The sequence below is a fragment of the Microcaecilia unicolor genome, chromosome 3 (assembly GCF_901765095.1).
Source record: "Microcaecilia unicolor chromosome 3, aMicUni1.1, whole genome shotgun sequence".
Classification (NCBI taxonomy): domain Eukaryota; kingdom Metazoa; phylum Chordata; class Amphibia; order Gymnophiona; family Siphonopidae; genus Microcaecilia; species Microcaecilia unicolor.
The window spans coordinates 84,892,558-84,920,107 of NC_044033.1; the positions used below are offsets into that span (position 1 = coordinate 84,892,558).

The 27,550-nt window shown below is 41.0% G+C and overlaps 1 protein-coding gene and 1 long non-coding RNA gene across 7 annotated transcripts in view; one reads left to right on the forward strand and one right to left on the reverse strand.

Annotated features, from left to right (window-relative positions):
* The first annotated feature begins 244 nt into the window (after positions 1 to 244).
* Positions 245 to 27,161, forward strand: LOC115465573. The gene is made up of 3 exons (XR_003941435.1): positions 245 to 1,748; positions 14,687 to 14,696; positions 27,152 to 27,161. It is a non-coding gene; the product is annotated as an uncharacterized LOC115465573 (long non-coding RNA).
* The window catches only part of CLIP4 (CAP-Gly domain containing linker protein family member 4), a 168,181-nt gene continuing 144,851 nt past the window's right edge, over positions 4,221 to 27,550 (reverse strand). For all 6 annotated transcript variants that reach the window (XM_030196127.1, XM_030196123.1, XM_030196125.1 and 3 more), the window contains 4 exons: positions 25,706 to 25,829; positions 18,601 to 18,665; positions 14,307 to 14,382; positions 4,221 to 6,621 (listed from right to left, as the gene is read on the reverse strand). In XM_030196127.1, coding sequence (XP_030051987.1) covers positions 6,300 to 6,621; positions 14,307 to 14,382; positions 18,601 to 18,665; positions 25,706 to 25,829 — 587 coding nt within the window. In that variant the 3' untranslated portion in view covers positions 4,221 to 6,299. The remainder of the gene's footprint in view (positions 6,622 to 14,306; positions 14,383 to 18,600; positions 18,666 to 25,705; positions 25,830 to 27,550) is intronic.

Sequence of the window (27,550 nt, forward strand, 5' to 3'; positions counted from 1 at the left end):
CCTATCTATATGTTCCATTTTTGGCTTTACCCTTCACTATCAATTAAAATGTTTTATTACGTATTGTGTTGACATTGTCTGAGAGGCATAAAACTACGAGAAGTAATACACACGGTAACGCTGTGATACAGCAGAAAGGAATGTTGTATGTTGAGCAGTAAAACAAACACAGTAAGTACTCGTTTCAGCTTTTTCTGATGTTGCAAGGCTCGTCTCTACCTTTTGAAGTAAAATATGGGACTAATGTTATCTCTACCTAAATCAGATCTGTTGCTACGCATGCAGTTACTATTGAATCACGTTCAGAGCAGTGTGGATTTTCACTATTCAGTACACCAAGGAATGTGTTAGATGCAGGTAAGCTAGCCTGAAGAGAAAGTTAATGCAAAGTTTATTCGATTGTGAGTAATAAAAGCACAACAGGGCATGATTTGAATGGAAAGAAGTCCCTGGAAAGGCTGTCAAGTAGCTAAGGACATGTGATGCAGGGAACAGAGGACTGTCAGAGAGGCACAGGACAGCCAAAGGAGCAAAGACTAGTTGAAAAGTGATGAGCCATGATAAGCCAAGAGCTGTTATTTCAGATGTGTGTAATCCTACAACAAGCTTGCTGCTTGAAGCTGGATGAGACAGGAGCAACACACAATTCTTAAAGGTAATTTTTGAATTGTTGCACAGAGATGTATGCCAGCCTGTAAAGGGAGAACAGAAGAACAATCTTCCACACAAAGGGCAAAAAAGCATATATTGCTAAAGCGTCATTTATTTAGAATCTTCACTTGACTGAACACGGCCTGCATCAGAAAATGGATTTCTTAAAAGTGGATTCCAAACAAACAGCAGCAATGCACCTGGTAAAGTAGATCCATCCAACAGACTTGTATTCGCTGTTATTACTTAATTGAAAGCAGCGAATCAAACCAAACTGCAAGCTGTAGGAGCATGTGCTCACCTCATGATCTCGTATTTACATTACAGAAATAAGAATTGTTTTCTACTGTTATGCATTATATCCAGCTATACTTTGGAGTATGTTTTTTTTCAATAAATTTGTATTTAAATTGCACTCAACAAAAAACAGAATAATTAAAATATTATATTCAATTACCCAAAATATGAACAAATGCTACTGCACATGAAGATTAGTCAATGCCATTCAGTAGGATGGGACAATCTCTTATACAATACCAAATAAATCTTTGCATTTTCAAGGGTAAAACAAATCAAAATATATTCTATAAAACACTTATTAGATTTATACCCTGCCTGTACCAGTTTAGAAAGATTTCTTTAAGCAAAAGAGGCCAAGAGTACTGTTCTGTGTAATTCAACACTTTATTTGTGTTTTCAGAATCTAATGTTTGGTGGCACAAAAGATTACTGCAGCAATATACTGTAAATGGCATGAAGATATAAAACAGACAATAAATATCATATCAATCACTGTATCTTTGCACAATGTACCTGATCTGTCTGTATCACCAAATTATAATACAGTTATGTGTACAGTGGTTCCATATTAAATCCCAACAAAATAGGGAGATTCTCATTTAAACCAACCTCAAAAACATACTTCCACATGCCAGAGACTTTGCCTAAAACATTTGTTGAAGATAAATGTTGAATACTGCAATTGAGGGATTTATTTAAAATGATTTTGACCTCTACAAATCATGTCCAGATTTGGATCTACACCCATACATTTCACGGTATAACCTGTAGCAGTTTTAATATAGAATATATACTTTGTCTTTAAACTTTTTGAAAGACATTTAGGCAGCTAAAAAGCCTCTTCAAACTGAGTTTAGCAGAAGCCCCGACAGCAATGAATGCATATCTGAATCTCTATCAAAACGAAAGAAATATATTTTTCATACATCTATCAGTTTGTAGTATGATAAGTTTCCCTTCAAAATTTACATTTTTTCAGTCAGTAAAAATATTAATCAGATTAATCTTGCTGTACAAGTGCAATTTAGGAAAATAGCTCTAGTAAGATTTCTAAAATAGCATGTAAGTTTATATAACGCTGTGATTTCAGTTCAAAAATAGGTTAATTTCTCATAGAGGCCCTTTTACTAAGCTGTGGCAAAAAGTGGCCTTAGCGTGCACTTATGTGGGTCTTTCCCACAGGCTAAGGCCATTTTTACCACAGCTGTAAAATGGCCAGTTTTCTCTTGTCTGTATTAATGGCCGTGTGCTGTCGCCATTAACATGTAATCATTTTTAAGTATTACTGAGTAAACATTGACTGCCACCCATTTTGCTGGTGGTAAGGGCTTATGCAGTACCACTGTGCTAACCAGTCAGCACATGGTAATGTAGATGCACTAACTGGTTAGCAGAGGAATGCCCACACTCCACTCATGACTTGTCCCCCTCAAAAAATGAGAATTTGTTTAGCACATGCTTAGCACAGTCACATTTTGGAGTTACCACAGGATGCCTGAGCGCACCCATGGTAATCTATTTTAGCTGTGTTTGGCACATGTTAGAACCAAAACAGCTTAGTAACAGTGCCCCATTATAAATGTAGTCTCACAGATCAAAATCTCTTCAGATCCAATCAATATGTAAATAAAATTGTTTATGTTTACCAGCCAAATGTTTTCTGTTTCTGCTGCATTTTAAAATCAGAATGGTTATAGTAAAACTGAAGCAGTCCCTGACACACCGATGATTAAATACTTGTACAAATGTTTATATTTTATTGTGACATCTGAAAAGCTAAACTACTGACCACTTTGGGCTTGATATTTTAAAATAGAGCGTCTATACTAAGCCGCTTCTAAAAAAAAAAAGCAACATAAGCATCTACTTTGCCCTAGTATGTGCATATTTTATAAATACAAATGCATATCATAACTACACCCCCCCCCCCCCCCAAGAACGCCTACTTGAAAGTTGGCATACACTTTGTGTGTTGCTTTTAATGCATGTATGTAGTTACTCACCATTATAAAAGCCCTTTTCTGTATGTAAAAGAAGAATTACATGTGAAAATGCTTTATAAAATTACATCCTTTATGATCAGAATTTCTGTGATGTATGCCGTACTGGATACCGCCACTATTTTTAAAACAGTCATAAAACATGTCTACTTCATGCAAACTGAACATGGTGAAAATTGCACAACTTGACATATTTAGCCATGCAGGCTGCTCTAGGGTTAACAATATTTTGTTTCTGTAAAGGCATATAAAAACATACCAATAAATAATTTGCATAAACTAAATAATTTGTGCATGTGTTTTTATACAAATTATTTATTGGTATGTTTTATATGCCTTTACAGAAACATAATATTGTAACCTTGAAGCAGCCTGTACAACTAAACAAATCTGATTGTTCTTTTGGAGTTTTATATTCACAGAGGATTCACAGCGGTTTACAAATCAAGAGAAACTCTACAATAGAGAGAAATGACAGTTTAGCATATAGGAGCTAAGACATAACACAATCAAAAATAAGGGGTTTCCAATTACCGATTAAATAAATGCGTTTTTAAGACTTTCCTAAAAGACAGCCTTGCCCCATAAAATGGGAAAGAAACTTCATAAATTGTCTTGAAACGAACAGTGGAGGAGTGGCCTAGTGGTTAGGGTAGTGGACTTTGGTCCTGGGGAACTGAGTTCAATTCCCACTTCTGGCACAGGCAGCTCCTTGTGACTCTGGGCAAGTCACTTAACCCTCCATTGCCCCATGTAAGCTGCGTTGAGCCTGCCATGAGTGGGAAAGCACGGGGTACAAATGTAACAAATAATAATAATTTTAGAGTCTGTAAAAAAAACTAAACTTCTTTCAGAGAATGGAAATACAATCTGAATTCAATCCAAAAATTGATTTGAAATTTAAACAGTCTTAAAACTAATATATTGACGTATCGATAGCTAGGGAAGATCTCGCAAAATAGGAGACACAGGGATCCTTTTACTAAGGTGCACCGAAAAATTGCCTGTGCTGTTGCAGAAGCGTGTAGTGGACACACGCAGGTCCATTTTTCAGCACACCTGTAATTTTTTGGGCCAAAAATGGACATGCGGTGAAATGAAAATTGGTGCGTGTCCATTTTGGGCCTCAGACCTTACCATTACCCATTGACATATGACACCTGGAAGCTATTCAAGTGGTATTTATTCAGGCACAGTAGGTATTTTTCTGTCCCTGGAGGGCTCAAAGTAAAAAAAAAAAAAAAAAAATCCACAAACACCTAAAGTAGGATTTGAACCCCGAGGTCTCCTGATTCTCAACCCACTGCTCTAACAACTAAGCTACCCCCTCTGCTCTGCATGGACACCCATGTGGCCATTTGATAATATGGATGTTCCTCTGCTGCCACCTTGTTGTGCAGTTCACAATTTGGATGTTTGTTTGTAAAAAGGATGTTCATGCTGGAAGTTTCCAATACATGGATGTCCATCTCATGTGTATTTTAGAACAAGCTGAATCTTCGAAAGTACATGTGAGATGGGTGTCTATCTGTGACATAGTGATTTGGATGCCTTTTCTAAAATGCTGCTCACAGTATCTTCCCATGTGTCAGTGTTTCAGATTATTCCAAATGTTTCAAAGCTTGTTTGAAATAAAGTTGAGAATGTGTAAGCCATTTTGAGTTACACAGCTATTCAGTGAAAATCACATTGATCTAGGTCCATGTTTTTCAGAACTCCATTACAAAGATATAGACTGGATACATTACTCATTTGCCCACACAGGAAAACTTTTTAACAGGGTATCTATGTCAAAAGTTCCAAAAAGCATTATTTTATGAAGACAACATAGGCATTTACACATCTATTAAAAAAAAGATTCCTAGAACTGATCCCTACACTGCACAAATTTGCACCTGCTCCAAAGGTGTAAGTGTGTGTTTGTGTTTTCTATCCATATTTTAATATATATGTATTTTATAAAATAACCATGTTCATCACAACTCTGCCCAAATTGTGTCCCAGCATTTTGTAGATGAGCATAATTAAATACATGTATTTGGCCCAGCAGTTTTACAAGAGCCATTTTCAGTATATAATACATGCTTTACACGCTGAAAAAGCTTTGTAAAATGACTCCCAGTTGTCCTGCCTGTATAACGTTTTTGAAAATAGGTCCATCAGATCTACCACAGGATTTTGTGCTTTGTATTGATCTGGACGTTTTATATAAAACAGATACAGCAGAAAAATATATATTTAATTACTATGTTCTGGAAAATTAGAGGCATTGTAGTTACATTCAGACTGGGGAAATACAAGTTAAATTTATAGTAATATTCTGACAGTCTTCTGGGTATGATCAAGCAATATGCATTGTTTATAAAATGCATCCTGTGGTTTCACAGGTACACATATACATTCATATACTCTAAGTACTGTTGGTTATGTCACCTGAATTCTAGTTTTCAGCCTTTCTCCCTTGAAATAACTGTGCTGATAGTAGCCTAAATTAATGTCATAAGATAAGGAATAAATATTTCAACAGACATAAAATGCATGAGTTTTCAAAAGTGCATGTTAAAAGTGCTGATATTTTCCAGGATCATGGGGCTCATTTTCAAAGAACTTAGACTTACAACGTTCCATAGGCACTCCATGTGTGCTGTACTATTGTAACAGTTAAATAAGTGCATTTACCAGAAACCATAAACCAAACCTCATACAACATTTCATTTATGTATTTATAGGTCATCTTTTTTATTTTCTTCCGTTTATTGGCCTATTGTTGAAAAATCTCCGAGTTCTGTGAAAATCTACAAATGAAGCCTGCATCCAACTGTTGTAGCATGTTGTTTCTCGTTACCTATCCCCATCTTCTCTTGCCTAGTTTTGTGTGCTTTCACTTTAGTTTTTGCCTTAGGACTAAAGAAGGAATATGAGAGCCATCAGGTGTCACAAATGACCTGAAAATCCATCAGTCATTCCCACTGCTTATTGATTTACAGACTAGGGGAACACACATTTCACCATTTAGGAGAATAAAGTCAAATCCAGATCACAAAATCTTCTGTAAGAATGTGCCATGCCTGCAGTTTAGTGGTAAATGTTTTAGAAGCAAAACTCTTGAACCAATAATGTTGAACAGCACAGTAAGTTACAGCTCTCCTGTGTGAAAATGCAATGTGACTTCTTGCATTTGCATACATTAGAATGTGTTTGTCAGTTATTACATAGATATTCTGAAGCATTTCATATAGATTGCAAATAATAGGGTTATAAATAAGATGAAAACATTTTCATACTAGCAGACCTTTGCTGAACATACCATGTCTACTTACTCTGTCTTATTGCTTGCAAGTTGTGTGGTCAACAGATATCATCCACAAGTTTTGCTCCATTAATCCCACGGTACGTTACCCTGCTTGGCCTAACTAAGACACCATAGTTTGGCTTACAAATAAAATAACGTTTGTCCTCCACCGACCCATCGTTCTTCCCTTTAGCACAGCGTAGTTCCAGCCCTAGCCACACTCCTGATGCAAACTCAGTAGGGCCAATGTAGCGGATAGTAGCCATTTCATTAGAACTGGTCAGGAGAACCTGAGAGCCTTCCTGCAGTTTCACTCTCCCTTCTTTGCTTCCTGTTGCAGTACTGCTCCAGCTGCGTTGCAAAATAGGGTTCTTAGATCTACATAAGGAAAACAAAGAAAACACCAAATTACATTTGGAGTTATGCTCTGTATTTACTTATAAAATATTCTGCCTCTCTGTACTATACCAGCAGCTTTGCCTAAAAAGCTTAATTTAGTCACCATTTAAAACAATATCACTCAAAGAGAACAATAACTTGTTCTTTAACACAACATTTAAATGGAGTCACTGACTAATGTGGTGTGGCAGCATGAAACTCATAGGAAGATTCTAGAGCTGAAATGTAAAATGCATTATAAATTTATGCTTGCCATCAGCCTGTACCTGAAAGCCCTTCTGACTTACTGCTTCATTTTCTGCTGGATCTGCGCTGGGCTACAGAAAAAAAAATTATGGAGCGCCAGAAATGGGGTGCGCTCCAGCCGGAACTACCACTGGTGGCCACATTGGGCCGGCAGTAGTTCCAGATTAACAAGCAGTAAGCTCCTATTGGGCTTACCGCGTGCTTTGTAAAAGACCCCCTTACAAAATACTATAAAATATGCATGTCCCTGCCATACTTAGTAAGACCAAAAGACATAAAAATCTGGGTGAAATTTCTAGGGCTTTAGCCTGCTTCACCTAGACTGCTCTTAAAACTCAAAGACCAGCAAGGTGATGGCACAATGAATTAATAAGGAGATGGAAAGGAAAATACCAAAATATAGTAAACGGGAATAGAACAGCATACCCAATAGTTAAGTAGCACAGGTATTAAGCATCAGCTCTCTGCCCTCAAGAGCTTGGGAAACTTCCAACAACTCCAAAAGGAATTTTATAATTATCTCAGACTACAAAATTTTCTGCAACAAAAGGACAGAGATTTAGAAGCAGGATCTCACTCAATGAGAACATCTGTGGGTGATGTAACATGAAGCTAGGAATGGAAGGAAAAACAAAAATAAGAATGATATAATGCCTTTGTATTGTTCCATGGTGCGAATGCATCTCGAATACTGTGCAGTTCTGATCACCACATCTCAAAAAGGATATAGCAGAATTTGAAAAGGTATGGAGAAAGGTGATGAAAATGATAAAAGGGATTGGATGACTTCCCTATGAGGAAAGGCGAAAAAGAGTTAGGCGCTTGGAGAAGACATGGCTGAGGGGAGATATGATAGAGGTCTATAAATTATTAAGTGAGGGCTGAAGGGCTGGAGGAGTGGTGCTGTATGTTAGAGACACTATTAGAGCGGCTGAAATGCAGGGCACCTGGGGAAAGGAAGAAGCTTTATGGATTGTCCTGGAAAGAGAAGATGGAACCTGTATCCACACAGGGGTTATCTACAGACCTCCGGCACAAATAGAGAATCTAGACAAGGATCTGATAGAGGATATTCAAAAGATTAGTATGAAAGGGGAGGTGCTACTGTTGGGAGATTTCAACTTGTCTGAAGTGGATTGGAAAGTCCCGTCTGCGGAATCGGAAGGAAATAGGGAGATTGTGGACGCCTGTCAAAGTGCCTTGCTCAGACAAATGGTGACGGAACCCACGAGGGAAGGATCGATGCTGGATCTAGTGCTCACGAATGGAAGAAGTGTTTCCAACATCCGGGTGGGTGCCCACCTATGTAATAGTGATCATCACACCGTATGGTTTGATATAAGGACAAAGGCGGAGTGCGGACACACAAAACTAAAAGTACTGGATTTCAGATGTACTGATTTTGATAAAATGGGGGAATACATGAAAAAGGAACTGTTGAAGTGGGAAGGCGTAGGAGAAGTGGAACATTAGCGGTCAAAGCTGAAGGCTGCTATAAATATGGTGACTGCTCTTTATGCGAGGAAAGTAAACAAAACCAAGAGAAACAGGAAGCCTATATGGTTTTCCAACCGAGTAGCTGAAAAATAAGAGCAAAACAGGCTTTGTTCAAGAAATACAAAAGACCGCAACAAGAGGATCACGGAAAAGATTATCGGATTAAACTCAAAGAAGTGAAGAGTGAAATACGGCTAGCGAAAGTGCGAGCGGAAGAAAAAATGGCTAAAGATGTAAAGAGAGGTGAGAAGACCTTTTTCAGATATATTGGAGAAAGGAGAAAAGATAGGAATGGAATTGCGAGACTGAAAGATAATGAGAATGGTTATGTGGAAAGTGAGGAGGATAAAGTGAATGTGCTAAACAATTACTTCTCTTCGGTGTTCACAGAGGAAACTCCTGGTGAAGGACCACGGTTGGCTGCTGAAGGAATATTTGGGAATGGAGTGGATACTGCGCCATTTACAGAAGAAAGAGTTTATAAACAGCTGGAGAATCTGAAGGTGAACAAAGCTATGGGGCCGGATGGGATACATCCCAGGATACTGAGGGAGCTCAGGGAGGTCCTGGCGGGACCTCTTAAAGATTTAATAGATCTTTAGAGACGGGAGAGGTTCCGCGAGATTGGAGATAAGCGGATGTGGTCCCTCTTCACAAAACTGGAGACAGGGAAGAAGTGGGAAACTACAGACCAGTAAGTCTCACGTCGGTGGTAGGAAAAATAATGGAGTTGTTGCTGAAAGAAAGGATAATTAACTTTCTAGAAGACAAAGGGTTACAGGACCCGAGGCAACATGGCTTTACCAAAGGAAAATCCTGCCAAACAAATCTAATTGATTTCTTTGACTGGGTGACAAAAGAAATGGATGAAGGCTGTGCGCTAGATGTAATCTACTTGGATTTCAGCAAAGCCTTTGATACGGTCCCCTACAGAAGACTCGTGAATAAGCTGAAAGGGCTGAACTTAGGACCGAAAGTGGTGAACAGGATAGAAAACTGGTTGACCAACAGGTGGCAGAGGGTGGTGGTAAATGGAATCCGCTTGGAGAAAAGGATGGTGAGCAGTGGGGTTCCTAAGGGGTCGGTGCTGGGGCCCATTTTGTTTAATATATTTGAGAGAGATATTAATGAGGATTGGAGGGAAAGGTTTGCCTTTTTGCAGATGACACGAAGATAGCCAATAGAGTGGATACCCTGGAGGGAGTAGAAACGATGAGAAGGGATATCCAAAAGTTAGAAGAATGGTTGAGGGTCTGGCAGTTAAAATTTAATTAGAAAATCGAAAACACAGCTTCACACCTGCTGTGTATACAGTGGATGTAGGAAAAAACCGTCACCCTACTGACTTTAATCAGCGTTAATATATGTGGAGGTGTGAAGCTGTGTTTTTGATTTTCTAATTATCTATTTGAGAGCTTGAGTGTAGTTCAGAGTCATAAGAAGTTAAAATTTAATGCCAAGAAGTGCAGAGTGATGCATTTGGGGTGTAGAGACCCAAAAGAGAGATACCGAATAGGAGGGGAGAGATTAGCAAGCTCGACTCAGGAGAGAGAACTTGGGGTGTTGGTGTCGGACGATATGAAGGTGAAGAAACAATGTGACAAGGCGACGGCTGTGGCTAGAAGGATGCTAGGCTGCATAGAAAGGGGTAGAACCAGCAGAAGAAATGAGCTGTTGATGCCCCTCTACATGTCGTTGGTGAGACCCCACTTGGAGTATTGTGTTCAGTGTTGGAGGCCTTATCTAGCTAAAGATGTAAAAAGACTGGAAGCAGTAAAAAGAAAAGCTATGAAAATGGTATGGGATTTGCGTTGCAAACCGTACGAGAGACTTGCCGATCTGAACACGTATACCTTGGAGGAAAGGAGAAACAGGGGTGATATGATACAGACGTTCAAATATTTGAAAGGTATTAATCCGCAAACGAACCTTTTCCGGAGTCGGGAAGGCGGTAGAACTAGAGGACATGAATTGAGGTTCAAGGGGGGGGCAGACTCAGGACTAATGTCAGGAAGTGTTTTTTAACGGAGAGGGTGGTGGATACATGGAATGCCCTCCCGCGGGAGGTGGAGATGAAAACGGTAATGGAATTCAAACATGTGTAGGATAAACACAAAGGAATCCTGTTTAGAAGGAATGGATCTATGGAATCTTAGTGGACATTGGGGGGAGACGCCGGTATTTGGAGAATAAAACCGATGCAGGGCGGACTTCTACGGTCTGTGCTTTGAATACCATTTCTGGCACCAGTATCTCTCCCAAATCTTCCTCAGTGAAGACAGAAGCAAAGAATTCATTTAATCTCTCCGTTATGGCTTTGTCTTCCCCGATCGCCCCTTTTACCCCTCGGTCATCTAGCAGTCCAACTGATTCTTTTGCTGGCTTCCTGCTTTTAATATACCTAAAAAAAAAAAATTACTATGTGTTTTTGCCTCCAACACAATCTTTTTTTTTAAAGTCCCTCTCTGCCTTCCTTATCAGCGCTTTGCATTTGACTTGACATTCCTTATGCTGTTTCTTACTATTTTCAGTCGGTTCCTTCTTCCGTTTTCTGAAGGATTTTCTTTTAGCTCTAATAGCTTCCTTCATCTCACTTTTTAACCATGCCGGCTGTCGTTTGGTCTTCTGTCCTCCTTTAATACGCGGAATATATTTGGCCAGGGCTTCCAGGACGGTGTTTTTGAACAGCATCCACACCTGATGTAAATTTTTGACCCTCGCAGCCGCTCCTCTGAACCCTTCCCTGAACCCAAATCTTCAACAAAATATAACAACCTTGGTCATCTTTAAGCAGCAACTCTGCATAGTATGCCAGGGACTTATGAATATTGCTACCCCCCTCTTCTGCCTTCCGAAGATACATAGTGTACCCACTAGCACTGGAGTTTCTGATGTTCTAAACCAGTGAGGCTGGTTTCTTGCAGGCACGCAATGTCTACCCTCTGTTGCCGCGGTACAGATAATAACTTAGTTTGTTTCAAAGGGGAGAAAATCCCCCTCACATTCCACATTGCTATATGACAACAGGAGTCCAACATCACACAATGCCCAAAAAAGGCAGTTGGAAGACTCGTGCATGACTATCAAATTGCCCAGGGTTCCAAGATCACACCCACGACAGAATGCGAAAATGCACAATAATAACAACAAGTCCAACAAGAACTATACCACCCACCAAAATATCGGAGAAACCTACCCCATCTCCCCCCCCCCCCCCCCAATCCCCACAGTCACCCATAACTGTCCCCAACATTAATCCCCACACGCTCTCCAGGTAATAAAATCTGAAGTGTGAGAATCAGATATAAGGCAGTGAGGGGCCCCGTTCACTACTACTGCCTCTATCCAAAGAGCATACACATGCTTGACATGCACACAATTCCCCACAACTCCACAAAGGCCTCCACAGTGAGATAATGAACATCGCAAGGCACTACTATACATATAGGCTCCTACCTCAGGTAAACAGGATCCAAAAGTGATCAAAGAAACAATCCAGGAACAGAGCACTCCTCAAAGTCTGCACATCTACACCAGCAGGCACACTGAGCAGAGATGCCAAGGGTGGCCCATCCCAAAGCTGGAGATTTAAAGGCCAACGAGTGAGATTTCTCTTGCGGGTCCTTGCCTAGTCTTAAAGTCTTAAACCAGATAGATAGATGTCCTGCTAAGATGAAACTGAGGAGTTAAGCAAAACCCCCACATTGGGAGGTACGAATGGCATTGACAGACCAAGAGTTGAAGCCAAGCTCATTCTGTCAGCAGAGAAGGCAGCTGGACAATGTGGAAGCAGGAACCCGGAAAGATCGATTGCCTGGTCTGTAGCACTGGGACTACTCAACCTACAATGAGACTAAGAGGAGTCAACAGAAGCTTTAGGTGTGACCACAGACAACCTCCGAGATGTAAACTCTTTGAGGACTGCTCTAGAGTGTCTCCAAACAACATTTTACCTCTACAAGGTAACATGGGAAATGTGACTCAGAAGCCACAGCCACCATCCAATGGCCCAGCCAGAGCCATCCTCATTCAGAGAGCATCAAGAATTGGCTGGAGGGGCTATGTGCCAGAACTGGCTAGCACAGCTGCGTATAGAAGCAACTAGTGGTACTGAAGGCCAGAGCTAGATGGTGCATGCAGAACATGGTTGTGAGCACCATCATGCACCAAAGGTGGCATCGTGGGATTTGAAACAGCAACCTCTGGATCTCTGTGCCCACATATCTGGTGGCTGGAACCAGAAAGCCATTCCTCTACATTGAAGGAGGTCTGCAAGATCGTTAGCCATGCAGTATGATGAAAAGGGCAAGAAAAGCCTTGAGAAAACACTAATATTGATGCTACTACAGAGATGGCTGGATTTGGAAAGCAATAGTGTTGACATTGCTATTTTAGTGATGAGAAGTTATAGGCTTCATCTTAACATTGTAGTTCCTTCTGCCATTTATACTGTTCTTTAGAACTTCATACAATAGTTTTGTGGTTAGAGTTATTACACTCTAATATTTGCTGATATTTTCAATGCTGCAGCCACTATCATTTGCAAAACTTCTCTAGCGATCTTTAGTGATGTGACACATTTTGTCCCGATACACTGATTCTTAGGATTTTGTGGTTACGTTACGATTTTTATTTTGTATATATTTTTTGGCCACTTCAACACTGTGCTGCTACTGTAGCGATCTTCAGTGAACCCACCCCCAGCATGCCGTCCTATCCGGCGCTTATTTTTGTAGCGCCGGATGGAACAGCGCACTGGGGGTGGAAACCACCACCGGGCTTTGCGGTAACCTGGCAGTAGTTCCTTTTTAGCGAGCGGTAAGCCCGCATTGGGCTTACTGCCACTTTATAAAAGGGGACCTATATGAAGCATAGATAAAAGCATGAAAATAATATACCTGTATCCAACAATTGTTTAATATATAAATATATTTTTGTAGCGCTGGTGTGTACCCAGCGGTAATTGGGCAGTGCCCAGCTCTCCCCCGAAATAGCCACAGCCATTTCCTGCAGAAAAGACATACCTTTTACCCGGCTGTGGTAAAAGGGGGCCTTGGTGCGCGTCAAAAACATGTGCCGATGCCAGCGCAGGCCCCCTTTTGCCACAGCTTGGTAAAAGGAGCCCATAATGCACTAATCAACCTGTTTCTGATCTTATTTATTATACAAGTGTATATACAGTATGTGAAGTTAGAAGTATTCAAATTTCCCTATTTTTATGCTCCTTTATTATTATTATTTTAAAGCATATATTTTGTATTCTCTCCTTTTTAGTTTCTTATGGTTCCCTTGGTCAGTTTACATATTCTCTTAAATGGATAAGGCGGGAGAAGACATTTGCTATCAGTTTAATTTTTTAAAGCATTTTCTGCATGAAAAGCATGTTTTTCAAACGGAAAAGGGCTTTTACAAAATTGTGTTGAGGTATATATGTTTAATAAGTAGGAGAGTGGGTAGGAGAGTGGGTACCTTTTATGCAATCAGCCCATATGTGTTCCCAGGATTATAGTTTGGATGAGAAGGGGCAAAGTTGTGAAATATGTGTATATTTTACAAATACAAGGGTACAAGCACAAATTTACACCTTTTCCAGAACAGGTGCCAATTTTTATGTAAGAAGCTGTGCACTATTGGGGCTGGTTCTGGTTGCCTATTTTATAAAGGCGATATGTACTATAACTATTTTGCCTTCATAAAATAGATGCCTTTTTGGACTTTTCACATAGGTGACCTGTTATAAAGTTACCCCCTATATGTGAATTTGAGAAAGCCGTTTTCTCCCTACAACAAGGAGATTTGTGATAAGATGAAACCTTTTCCTAGTATCTCCAACTGGAAAAAAGTAGTTTCTAATGCCTATAAGCATTCATTTGGTGGAAACGACTTTGTAACTTGTAGATTTTAAACCTGTTCTTGCTTACCTCCCAAAGGAGTTCCTTCTATTTACCTCCTTCTGTGAAGGAACCTCAGATGTTGTACTGTAGCTTCGTCTGAAACCTAAAAGATAAAATTATAAAACTAAGGTACATTATTTTCTTTTCAAATATTTCAGGCTAGATAGATAGCACACAAGTAAGCACGTAAATTAACCTAGAAAATGAATGTAAACATATAAATTCTGTGGGGTAAGTTTCAAAACAGAAGTATGGGCATATTGTTGTTTTGAAAATCTGCCAGTATCCAGACATATTTACATGTGTGCTCAATTATAAAATTACCTCCTACAGGATGTTTCCATTAATGTATGCGTGGTATGCTGTTATTGCACTAAGATACACCTTTGGTGAGACATCTAAACCAGATGATGAAAGGTAGAATGAATACTGAAACTGGGCCCATAGAGAGCTTTTCTTTAACACACCCCATGGAGAAAAGTTTCCATTTAAAAAAAGCATAATTTTAGTATATCTTGCATTTCTTGAGAAAAATGAAGAGATGCTAATAACGTACATTCAACCATCCATGCTGTCATAGCTAGTCAATGGACATTCAAGTGGAGAATCCTTCTTTGAATTTGAATGATCAGAGATAGAGATTCTGAAAAACAAATTGGTGTCTTAACCAGTAGCTGATACAGACGAAGAAGCCAGATTTGAAAAGGCTATGATAGGATTACAAGATTATGAGGGCCTTGTCCTATCTTCTGTAAAGTCCTGGATAGAATGAGGAGAATAACTCTAAAAGAAACCCTGTTTCCTAATGTATGCTGAAAGCGACTAACAGTAGTCTGAATTCACTTGATCTTCTGAAGCACAATAGTGTAAGTTTCTTGTTCTACCCTCCCCAAATTCTTTTACCGGGGCTCCTCACAGCTGAAAGGTATCTTCTACTACCTCCTGCTCCAGTGAACGTTTGTGTTTCAAGCGATGAATGAATTTGTCTGAAATCATATTTTATACATCTGGAATGTATGTATGTTGCTGATAGAAGCATTCATCAATAATCCAATCTCAGATCCTAGTCCCTCCCTATATATATATAATGTACTGTTACTTGTTTTTCATTTGAATTAATAATTTGTTTCATGATAACACACTAGCAAAAACACTAACCGGTCCATATTCAGGCCATGGGAGGCAGGCTGGCTAAGTGCCTTGATTGGCACTGAGCATGGATATTCAATGCCGGGCTGTTTCCGGTAACCAGCATTGAAATTCTGCTTTTTGGGGGGGAGGGGGGCTGGCTTAAACTTAACCTGCCAAGTTAATATTCAGTGCTGGCAGTTTAAGTTTATAGTGGCCAAAGCTAGGACTGCTATTTAGGTGGTCTGATTTGGTCGCTAAACTTAGCCAGTGAAGCGCTGAATATTCATGGCTAGCCGGTTATATTGCGCAGTATAGCTGGTTAGCTGCTATGCGCTAATATTCAGAGGAGATAACTGACTATCCCGAAATGACTATTAACGCTTAGCCAGCTAAGTGCTATTTAACTGGCTAGGAGCCATTCTTGGCTAGTTAAATAGTGCTGAATATCGGCCTGTAAGAGCACAGAAGATCGCTCTTAGTTCTAAAGGCTGTCGTGATATGATTTTGTTTCTCACTCGAGCTTCCATATCTTCACTGGATTTTTTGAGTGGTGTAAGGGAATTTGATATTGAAGATTTAAGACCCTGTATTTTGTGGTTCCTAAAGTGCCATGCCCTCAACACCATCATAGCACAATAGGGGCAGTAATATTTTGGTGCTCATTTTCAAAGGACATGGACTTACAAAGTTACATGTGGGCTCATTTTCGAAAGAGATGGACGTCCAAAAAGTGACATAAATCGGCATTTGGATGTCCATCTCACAGAAACGTCCAAATCGGTATAATCGAAAACGCATTTTGAACATCTTTCTCAGAAGCCCATCAGAAGGACGTACAAATCTCAAGGGGGCATATCGGAGGCGTGTTTAAGGCAGGACTTGGGCGTTCCTAAGACTTGGATGTCTTTGAGCCATAATGGAACAAAGCAAAAACGTCTGGCACTAAAATTTCGACGTTTTTAGCTGGACCTGTTTTTATTACGAATAAGGCACAAAAAGGTGCCCCAAATGACCAGATGACCACTGGAGGGAATCAGAGATGACTTCCCCTTTCTTCCCCAGTGGTCACTAACCTCCTCCCACCCCCAAAAAGTGTGCTGAAGAACATTACTTGCCAGCCTCTATGCCGGCCTCAGATGTCATATTCAGCTCCATGACAACAGCATGATGTCCCTAGAGTAGTTTAGTGGACTTGACAGCTGGACCCAGGCCCATACACCCACTACCTGTTACACTGGTGCAGGAAACTGTGAGCGCTCCAAAACCCACCAGAAACCTGCTGCACCCACATATAGGTGCCCCCTTCACCCATAAGGGCTATGGTAGTGGTGTACAGTTGAGGGTAGTGGAATTTGGGGGGGGGGGGGGGGGGGGCTCAGCACACAAGGTAAGCTGTGAACCTGGGAGCATTTTATGAAGTCCACTGCAATGCCCCCTAGGGTGCCTGATTGCTGTCCTGGCATGTCAGGGGGACCAGTCTACTAAAACTGCTGGCTCCTCCCACATCCAAATGGCTTGAATTTGAACGTTTTAGACTTCGATGGGTTTTTTTTCGAAAATGGCCGAAAATCAAAGACATCAAATCGCAAAACGTCCAAATCCAAGAACGTCCATGGTATTTTCAAACACAAAAGATGGACGTCCATCTTTTTCGAAAATGACCTTCTCCCCGCTTCGAAATTTGGATGTCTTTGTAAAACGTCCAAATTCTGACTTAAGATGTTTCTTTTGAAAATGCCCCTCATAGTAACATATGTAACATAAGTCTATCAAGCTCATTTTCGAAAGAGAAGGACGCCCATCTTTCGACACAAATCAGAAGATGGGCGTCCTTCTCACAGGGTCATCCAAATCGGTATAATCGAAAGCTAATTTTGGGCGTCCCCAATTGCTTCAGTCGCAGGGATGGCGAAAGTTCAAGGGGGCGTATCGGAGGCGTAGCGGAGGCGGGACTTGGGTGTGCCTAACACATGGACATCCTCGACCCATAATGGAAAAAAAGGGCGTCCCTGATGAGCACCTGGACGACTTTACCTGGTTTTGTTTTTCTTACGACCAAGCCACAAAAAGGTGCCCGAATTAACCAGATGACAACCGGAGTGAATCGGGAATCACCTCCCCTTAACTCTCCCAGTGGTCTCTAACCTCCTCCCACCATCAAAAAATATCTTTCAAAATAATTTTTGCCAACCTCTATGCCAGCCTCAGATGTCATACTCAGGTACATCACAGCAGTATGCAGGTACGTGGAGCAGTTTTAGTGGGTGCAGTGCACTTCAGACAGGCGGACCCAGGCCCATCCCCCTCCCTACCTGTTACATTTGTGAAGGAAACAGCAAACCCTCCAAAACCCACCACAAACCCACTGTACCCACATGTAGGTGCCCCCTTCACCCATAAGGGATATGGTAGTGGTGTACAGTTGTGGGTAGTGGGTTTTAGGGGGGGGGGGGTTGGGGAGCTCAGCAGACAAGGTAAGGGAGCTATGTTCCTAGGAGCATTTTATGAAGTCCACTGCAGTGCCCCCTAGGTTGCCCGGCTGGTGTCCTGGCATGTGAGAGGGACCAGTGCACTACAAATGCTGGCTCCTCCCACGACCAAAGGGCTTGCACTTGGCCGTTTCTGAGATGGGCATCCTTGATTTCCATTATCGCCGAAAATCAGAAACGACCAAGTCTAGGGACGACCATCTCTAAGGACGACCAAAATTTCAAGATTTGGGCATCCCCGACCGTATTATCGAAACGAAAGATGGGCGTCCATCTTTTTCGATAATACGGGTTTCCCCGCCCCTCCATCGGGACGTTTTGCGAGGACGTCCTCAACAAAACTTGGGCGTCCCTTTCGATTATGCTCCTCCACGTGTTTTGAAAATGAGCTTCTTTATTTTTTACTTTTTTCACAGGGAAGGTAATCCAAGGTGAATGAACAAAAATTAAAAAAAAAGGAAAAGAAACTTATCTTCAGCAACAAGTAGTCAAAAAAAGAAAGAAAGAAAGCACAAACCACAAACTTGGACAAAAACAGACATAGGTATTTATGAGGTAGTGGCTAAATAAGAAGTCCCATGTATGCTTAGAAAAGGATAAGTTTTTCTGAGCTCTATCCAGATTGGTACCATTAGATAATATCACCCAGTTGTGTGGCAGATTCATCATGCCTGTCAACAGAGCACTTCATTAACTCTTACCTGGAAAAGAATGATTCAGTTTGCTTACTGGAATTTCAGACAAGGAATCCAGAGAACCTGATATCCTAAAAGTTAAGTAGTACAATGTGTTAACAATTTACACATACTTTAGATAAGCTGTCAAATTTAACATATTCATTACCTGGGTACTTTCTGCATATTTGGAAGCTTTGCCTATACTTAGCTTGCTAGTCCTAAAAAAATCAGTGTTAGCAGTCCTCTACCACCAGCCCCAGTTAAATTTCAATACCTAGGTTGTCTTCTCTACACCACTCCTGTAATTATATCACCTTAAGTTAAAAGCTCAATGGGAAGGTTGATAACTCTCCCTGGGGAGTCCCCCTTCCTCCTGTCCAAAGTTAAAGTGGTGATGCAGGCCATTAACCCCTTCCCCTCTCCTATAGTTTTCCCTCCTATCTGAATATAAAAGTGATAGGAGAGTCAACTTCTATACATGAATCTCCCCTCCTGATCATCTCTCAGGGCTAGATGCACTAAACTTAATGAGCCATTAACGAGCAAGTAGTAAACCGTGGCATGCTCTAAATGCTTCTCCGAGCCATTTTCCGATCATGGTAGCAGCTAACAAAAACGGAATGCAGATGAGCAAATTAGTACCCAATGTGTATAAATCATATTGTAATGAGATGCACTACCGTTTTCCGATTGCCTAACCGTGGAAAATCTAACGGGAGGTCTGCACCTCTCGTTGGGGCTGCGCAGCCTCTAAAAAAGTCTATAAATGTAACAAAAAAAAAAAAAAAAAATCGGGAAAAAAACGTCCAAGTGCTTGTTAGGGACGTCCTTTATGGATGTCCTTCACTGCCTAGCCACGTCCAAGTGCTCGTCAGGGCCGTCCTTCTAAAGCGCCTAATATGGACGTCCTTCACTGAAACATGAAAAAAAAGAAGGATGGCCCTGACGAGCAATTGGACGTTTTTCCCCAGATTTTTTTGTGACTGGTTTCCGAGGGAATAGAGAATGCAAGTGAGCTACAACGAGCAGCAAATTTGCATTCCATTTCCTTGATGCATCGCCGTTCCCTACCGATTCGCTATGGAATCGGTAAGGGAACGGCTCTTCCGAGGACTTTAGTGCATCTAGCCCTCAGTCCCTAAACCCTCCCCCCCCTCCTCCAAATCCTCCCTCAGGTGAGCAAGGAGGAGGATATAACTCTGCCTCCTCCTCCTCCTCCTGGTTTGGTACCTAAAGAGTTTGGGGCCTTCTGGAGGATATGGGATCTTGAGGAATGATCAATGGAGGGTGGGAGGGGGTATGGCTGGTCCCTCTGCCAGAGGGAGAGAGGATTACGAACAAACTGTTCATTTCTGTGGGTCACCAGCAGCATCAGCAGCAAGGAGAACAAGCAGCTTTGGCCAGCCCCAGAAGTGTTCCCTCTGTTGTGTCCCACCTTGTCTGACACAACTTCCTATGTATGTGTAGACAGGACTCAACAAAGAAAACGCTTCCAGGGCCGGCCAAAGCAACTTGTTGATGCTGCCAGCAGCCCACAGGAACATTGGAAGATTGCCGGGGGGAGGGGGGGGGAGAGATACTGGACAGCACAGAGCAGGCAGGAGGAAGAGGGAGACATGCTGGACTATGCCTCAAGGTGGGTGGGAAGGAAGGGTAAGAGATGCATTTCCAGACCATGGGAAATGGAGGAAGGGAGAGAGATGCCAGAATTCAGGGAAGGGGATAGTAGGACAGAGATGACAGAACACAGGGGTGCAGAGAGAAAGATGCTGCTTTAGAGAGAGAGCTCAGATGAGGAAGAAGAAATGCCGGACCCCCAGAGACAGAGCTTTTACTATACTTCTTATTTTTGTGAAGGGCTACTTAGTTACAGGGGCTACTGTCAAGGGCCATGTTGTCAAAAGCTACTTTGTTAGGGACCATTTTTTCAAGGGCTACTTTATCAAGGCTGTTTTGACCGGGCTAATTATGTCAGGGTGCCATATGAAAGAACATAATAACATAAGCATTGCCATACTGGGACAGACCAAAGGTTCATCAAGCCCAGCATCCTATTTCCAACAGTGGTCAAACCAGGTCACAAGTACCTGGCAAGATCCCAAAACAGTAAAACAGATTTTATGCTGATTATTCTAGAAATAAGCAGTGGATTTTCACAAGTCCATCTTAAAAATAATGGCTTATGAACTTTTCTTTTAGGAAATTAGCCAGCCCTTTTTAAACGCTGCTAAGCTAACTGCTTTTATCACATTCTCTGGCAACAAAATTCCAGAATTTAATTACACATTCAGTGAAGAAATATTTTCTCTGGTTTGTTTTAAATTTACTACTTGGTAGCTTTATTGCATGCCCCCTAGTTCTAGTATTTTTGGAAAGCAATTCACATCTACCTGTTCCTCTCCACTCAGTATTTTATCATATCTCCCCTCAGCCGTCTCTTCTCCAAGCTGAAGAGCCCTAGCTGCTTTAGCCTTTTCTCATAAAAAAGTTGTCCCGTTCCTTCTATCATTTTTGTCACCCTTCTCTGTACCTTTTCTAATTCTGTTATATATTTTTTGAGATGCGGTGATCAGAATTGCACACAGTATTTGAGGTGCAGTCCCACCATGGAATGATATAAATCTAATCTAATCTACAGCTTGTATAACGCACAGATCCCAGCAGGAGGCTCAAGCCTGTTTACATAAGGGGACAATTCAACAGGGAGAACTAGGGACAGGGAGGGGAGGAGGGGCCGAGGTTACAGATCAGCAGATATAGGTGACAGTTTGAGAGTTAGGTGAGGGAGTTGGAAGAGCTTAATTGAACAGAAGGGTCTTCAGTTTTTTGAATAACTTCAAGTAGTTCAATTCAGAATGGATTGCAGTTGGCAGAGAATTTCATTCTGCAATGACTCGGAAGGAGAACCTAGAGTTTATCTGCCATTTGTGTTTGAGGTTTTCGATAGTCAGGTACTTCAGGAGGGTGCTGTTGCAGTCTGGTGGAGTTATAGAAGCAATGAGTGAATAGTTGAGTCAGTAGTTCTGGGGCCTGTCTGTGCAGTACTTGGAGCCATTATGCAGATGTTTTTGAAGGTGATGCAGGTACAGATGCAGAGCAAATTTAGTTCTTTCAGGTGACCAGAGACACTTTCAAATTTCCTCGCTCTGAAAATTAATCGCGCAGCAGTGTTTTCTATGAGTTGGAGTTTGATCAGTTGAATGTTGTTTAGGCCGAATACAAGGAATTGCAGTAGTCCAGGTTAGATATGACTAATGCATGGCCCGCATAGAAAAGTGTGATCTTTGGAAATATGGTCTTATCAGCCTAAGCTGTCATGTTGTCACCAGGGAGAGCGCTCCCGGTACAATCAAGAAACAAAATGTCCACCAGCAACTTCAATTTTAAGGCTTTTATTCCATGCAGGTTTCTAGTAAACCTGATACACGGTTCCAATAGCAGCATTCACCTTTAATCTTAAGCACATGTAAGCCACTACTACTACTACTACTACTACTACTACTTAACATTTCTAAAGTGCTACTAGGGTTACGCAGCGCTGTACAATTTAACATAGAGGGACAGTCCCTGCTCAAAGAGCTTACAATCTAAAAGACAAGTGAACGGTCAGTCCGATAGGGGCAGTCAAATTGGGGCCGTCTGGATTTACTGAACGGTAGGAGTTAGGTGCCGAACGCAGCATTGAAGAGGTGGGTTTTAAGCAAAGACTTGAAGATGGGCAGGGAGGGGGCTTGGCGTATGGGCTCAGGAAGGTTGTTCCAAGCATAGGGTGAGGCGAGGCAGAATGAGCGGAGCCTGGAGTTGGCGGTGGTGGAGAAGGGTACTGAGAGGAGGGATTTGTCCTGTGAACGGAGGTTTTGGGCGGGAACGTAAGGGGAGATGAGGGTAGAAAGGTACTGAGGGGCTGCAGACTGAGTGCATTTGTAGGTAAGGAGAAGCTTGAATTGAATGTGGTATCTGATTGGAAGCCAGTGAAGTGACCTGAGGAGAGGGGTGATATGCTTGAAGTGTGTGGCAAATAGTCCCCTTTAAGCAGTAGGCTACTAGCACCTACCAGGATTCAATACAGGATCACAGTCAGCTTCAGTCTGGACTCTTTATCCAGTGCACAGTAAACAGTAGTTCAATTCCCAAGACAAACAGTTCATTCAGTTCATCATCCCAGTTAAATCACAAAGCAGCCTTTACCTTCAGGAGGTTTCAATACTTTAGGGACTTCTCACACCCAAGGGATTTTCCCTGCAACTGCTTCTCTCTCACTTCTTCTCTCCTCCTGAACTGAACTCCCCTGGGACTCCTTCCCACCTGCCTAATCAATCCCTGGCTTCTGCTCTCACAACCAACCATTCTCCTTCCACTAGCTTCCCCCACACCCATACCAGCTGAGTTAAGCATTAGACTAATGAGGAGCTCCTGCACACAGGGTTTCCTATCCCTCTTTCCCCCTAGTGGCAGCCACTCTACACATCCTGCCAGCTTAAACCCATGTCTTCCCCGATTGCAGCTAGGAGTCCAGTCCGGGTTCTTCATCTCCCTCCCTGGCTCCTTGCCTGCAATGCCTTCTGGGACTTGTATTTCAAACTGAAACTGCCTTAACCCACCTATCCTGGATGTGACTATCACAATATGCAAATGCAACATTCTCATTTTTGTTTTCCATTCCTTTCCTAACAATTTCTAACATTCTATTTGCTTTCTTAGTTGTGCTGCACACTGAGCAGAGGGTTTCAACGTACCAGCAGTGATGACACCTAGATCCTTTTCCTGGCTGGTGACTCCTGATGTGGAACCTTGTGTCACGTAACTATAGTTTGGGTTCCTCTTTCCCACATGCATCACTCTGCACTTGCTCACATTAAACGTCATCTGCCATTTGGATGCCCAGTCTCCCAAGGTCCTCTTGCAATTTTTCACAATCCTCTTGCAATTTAATAACTTTGAATAACTTTGTGTCATCAGCAAATTTAATTACCTCACTACTTATTCCCATCTCTACATCATTTATAATTATGTTAAAAAGAGTGGTCCCAGCACAGACCTCTGGGGAATCCCACTATCTACCCTTCTCCATTGAGAACACTGACTATTTAATCCTACTCTCTGTTTTTTATCTTTTAACCAGTTTTTAATCCACAAGAGGGCATTATCTCCTATCCTATGACTTTCAGATTTCATCAGGAGTCTTTCATAAGGTACTATGTCAGATGCCTTTTGAAAATCCAGATGCACAATATAAACCAGCTCACCTTTATCTACATTTTTATTTACCCCTTCAAAGAAATGTAGTAGATTGGTGAGTCAAGATTTCCCTTGACTCAATCCATCTTGGCTTTGTCTCATGAATCTATGCTTATGTATATGCTCTGTAATTTTGTTCTTTATAATAGTCTCTACCATTTTGTCCGGCACCGACGTCAGGTTCACCGGTCTACAATTTCCCAGATCACCTTTAGAACTGTTTAAAAAAAATTGAAGTTACATTGGCCACGCTTTAATCTTCTGGTATCATGCTTGATTTTTAAAGATAAATCACACATGACTAACAATAGCTCTGCAAATCCATTTTTCAATTCTATCAGTACTCTGAGATGTATATCATCTAGTCCAGTGGATTTGTTACTCTTCAATTTGTCAAACTGCCCCATTACATCTTCCAGGTTTACAGAGATTTGTTTCAGTTTCTCTGACTCATCAGCACTAAATATCATTTCTGGCACTGGTATCTTCCTTCGTGAAGACCGAAGCAAAGAATTCATTTAATCTCTTCACTATGGCCTTGTCTTCCCTGAGTGCCCCTTTTATACCTCAGTCATCTAGTGGTCCAACTGATTCTTTTATAGGGTTCTTGCTTCTAATACACCTAAAAAAGTTTTTATTATATTTTTTTGCCTCCAAACACAATCTTCTTTTCAGAGTCTCTCTTTGCCTTCCTCATCAGTGCTTTACATTTGACTTGCCATTCCCTGTGCTGTTTCCTATTTTTTTCAATCGGATCATTCGTCCATTTTCTGAAGGATTTTTTTAAGCTCTAATAGCTTCCTTCACCTCACTTTTTAACCAGGCCTGCTGTTTGGCCTTCCTTCCTGCTTTTTTAATAGGTGGAATATTTCTGGTCTGGGCTTTAGCTGACACTAGAGTGGTTATAAACAGATCTAAAGAACATCACTTATTAAACAACATCTGAGAAAGATTTCAGAAAGAAACTTTTCTTCAGCCTCATTAGACAAGCCATTATCTACAGCAATGGTTCCCAAACCTGGTCCTGGAGGCACCCCAGCCTGTCAGGTTTTCAGGACATCCACAATGAATATTTTCAGATACCCACAATGAATATTCATGAGAGAGATTTGCACGCACTGCCTCCACTGCATGCAAATCTATCTCATGAATATTCATTGTGGGATCTGAAAACCTGACTGGCTGGGGTGCCTCCAGGACCAGGCTTGGGCACCACTGATAAAGTATGGAAAAGAAAACCTTGATAAGTACAAGACATTTTAGAATAAAGTGCATGAGGTTTGAGGTTAAGGAATTTGGTTTTTTTTTTTTTTTTGGGGGGGGGGGGGGTATTTGTTTTATGCCTGTTTTAGCAGTGACTTTGTTTGTATTTTCATTAACACTCAATAAAAACAAAACTTACTCTGAAAGTTATGGGTATGGGCAGAGATGGAAGAGATTACTTGCGGGGACGGGTTGGATTTCCATCAAAGACGGGTTGGATTCCAAAGGAGACAGGTTAGATTTCTGTCCCCATGCAACTCTCTAATCCAGAAACCCCTGAATAAAGAGAAACTGGAGGACTCCAAGATGTAGCCCAAAATTAGGGACAAACAAATTCTTGGAAGTGCAAGATTGTTATGGCATTAAAAATCATACAAGATCATCATCAGTGTACTTTACTTCTAATACCTATCTGTAGTATATATTCTGACAAATGTCCTGAGTTTTTTTTAATTGACTTCAAAGAAACTGAATGATGAGATGTAGCATGGAAGCCAACTGTTATTTATGAAAATTTGGGGATTATCATTTTAATACAGAACCCCCGCAAAATTAAGCAAGCTCCAGGTTTTACCAACAATATGAAGGGAGATTAAAAATTTTCCTCTAACCCTTTTATTTAACTTACTTTTGCACTCTAGATGGCGGAGCAAATATTCCATGTTTAGGAGGACAAGTGAAATACTGAACACCTCCAACTGAACCATCATTTTTCCCATGAGGTTTATCAAGCTCAACACCGCACCAAAACCCTAGAAGAACAAGAACATAGTTGATTTTAAATGTAATTTCCATTTTAAAGCTCCTTTTCTGACATTCACCTTCTTACTAAATGACTGCTGGGAAGTCACTTGAAATATCACATCTGACTGATGAATTTAAGGGGAGCTATGGATGTTCCTAATGACACTGAGACTGTGACTGATAACAATCAGGTGAAAACCAATATGCTGCTCTCTGTTTGGTATCAAAACTGTATTGGAGTCTGCATCAGAGCTGGGTCATCTCATTCATTTTCTGACACCAGACAATTTCACTTCCCTACTAAAAGACCACTAGGAGGAGTTTGCCACCAAAGGTGGGGTGGCACAGGTTATGGCAGTGGCGGTGGAATGGCTCCATGGTGAACCCTCTGAGCAAGATGTATGTACACTTTGAATGGATTCGTGGTTTATATGAATTTTACATATGTGCTTTAATCCAATTATTCTTGCAATGATGGGAAGGAGAATGGAAAGGAGAAATAATTTTCAAGTGCAACACTACTCCCTTGTGTAAAGTAGGATCAACTGTTGATAAAGGGTCTTTAAATTCAGCATAGGCTGGGATTGATCAATGTTCAATCATTAAGAACAAAGGTTTCATCTGTGAATGATTTAATTCTTGTTAGATTATTACAGGAAAGCACTTACATCACTGACATTTGCTGGTAGAACGGTTATTTTTTTTCAGCGCTTTCGTCAAACAGAGGATAACCCAAAGATTTTACAGCCAGGACCTCGTTCACACTCTTGTTGTTAAGCACTCCGTCATAACATCAGAGATTCATCAGACCCCTGAGGCAGGCCTTGGGGCAGAAACACGGCCGTATTTGGTCGTATTTTAGCTGTTTCCAATAAACACTATTCTGTTATCCTCCTCAGATCTACCTCACTGTTTTGTTCATTGTTCGTGGGCAAAGAGGAGAGATCATGTTTCTCCTCTCTTCTTGAAACTGCTCTGGTTACCAATAAACTTTAGAGTTCAATTTAAAATTCTGGCTATAACTTTTAAGGCAGTACATGAGAACACCCCCAATTACCTTGTGGTTTGTGTTTTATTTTTTGGTACCCAGTTTATGGACGTGCTGAACAGTAGGAGGGAGGGAAAGAGATAATGGACCTGGGGGAAGAGAAAAGGGAGAGAAGGAAGAGAAAGGGGAAAATATTGGATCTAGAGGGGCAGGAGATTATCAGTCCTATAGGAAAGGGAAGGGGATGGGATTTGATATACCACCTTTCTGCAGTTACAATCAAAGCAGTTTACATATTGTATATAGGTACTTATTTTGTGCCTGGGGCAATGAAGGGTTAAGTGATTTTAACAAGGAACTGCAGCAGGAAATAAATAAATAAGCAAACTTTAATCACACGATTAATCACAATCAAACCTGTTTGTGTGATTAATAGCAATTAGAAATTTTAATCGAAATGCAGCCCTACAATAAATATATTTTTTAAAAAGATAGAATATCTAAACCTATATGGTTAACACTGAATGAACATAAATCACAGATTGTAAATAATGTACTATCAGAATGTGTAGTCCAACATTGGAACATAAAAATTACAGAGTTACAATGGAGGATAATTGACTCAAGTGTGAAGAAGGTGATGAGTACTGTTTATGGTTTAATCAGTATTTGCTATACTACTCTTTATACCCATGTACATCAAAACAGAGTACAAAGTTCATAAAATAATATAATAAAGAA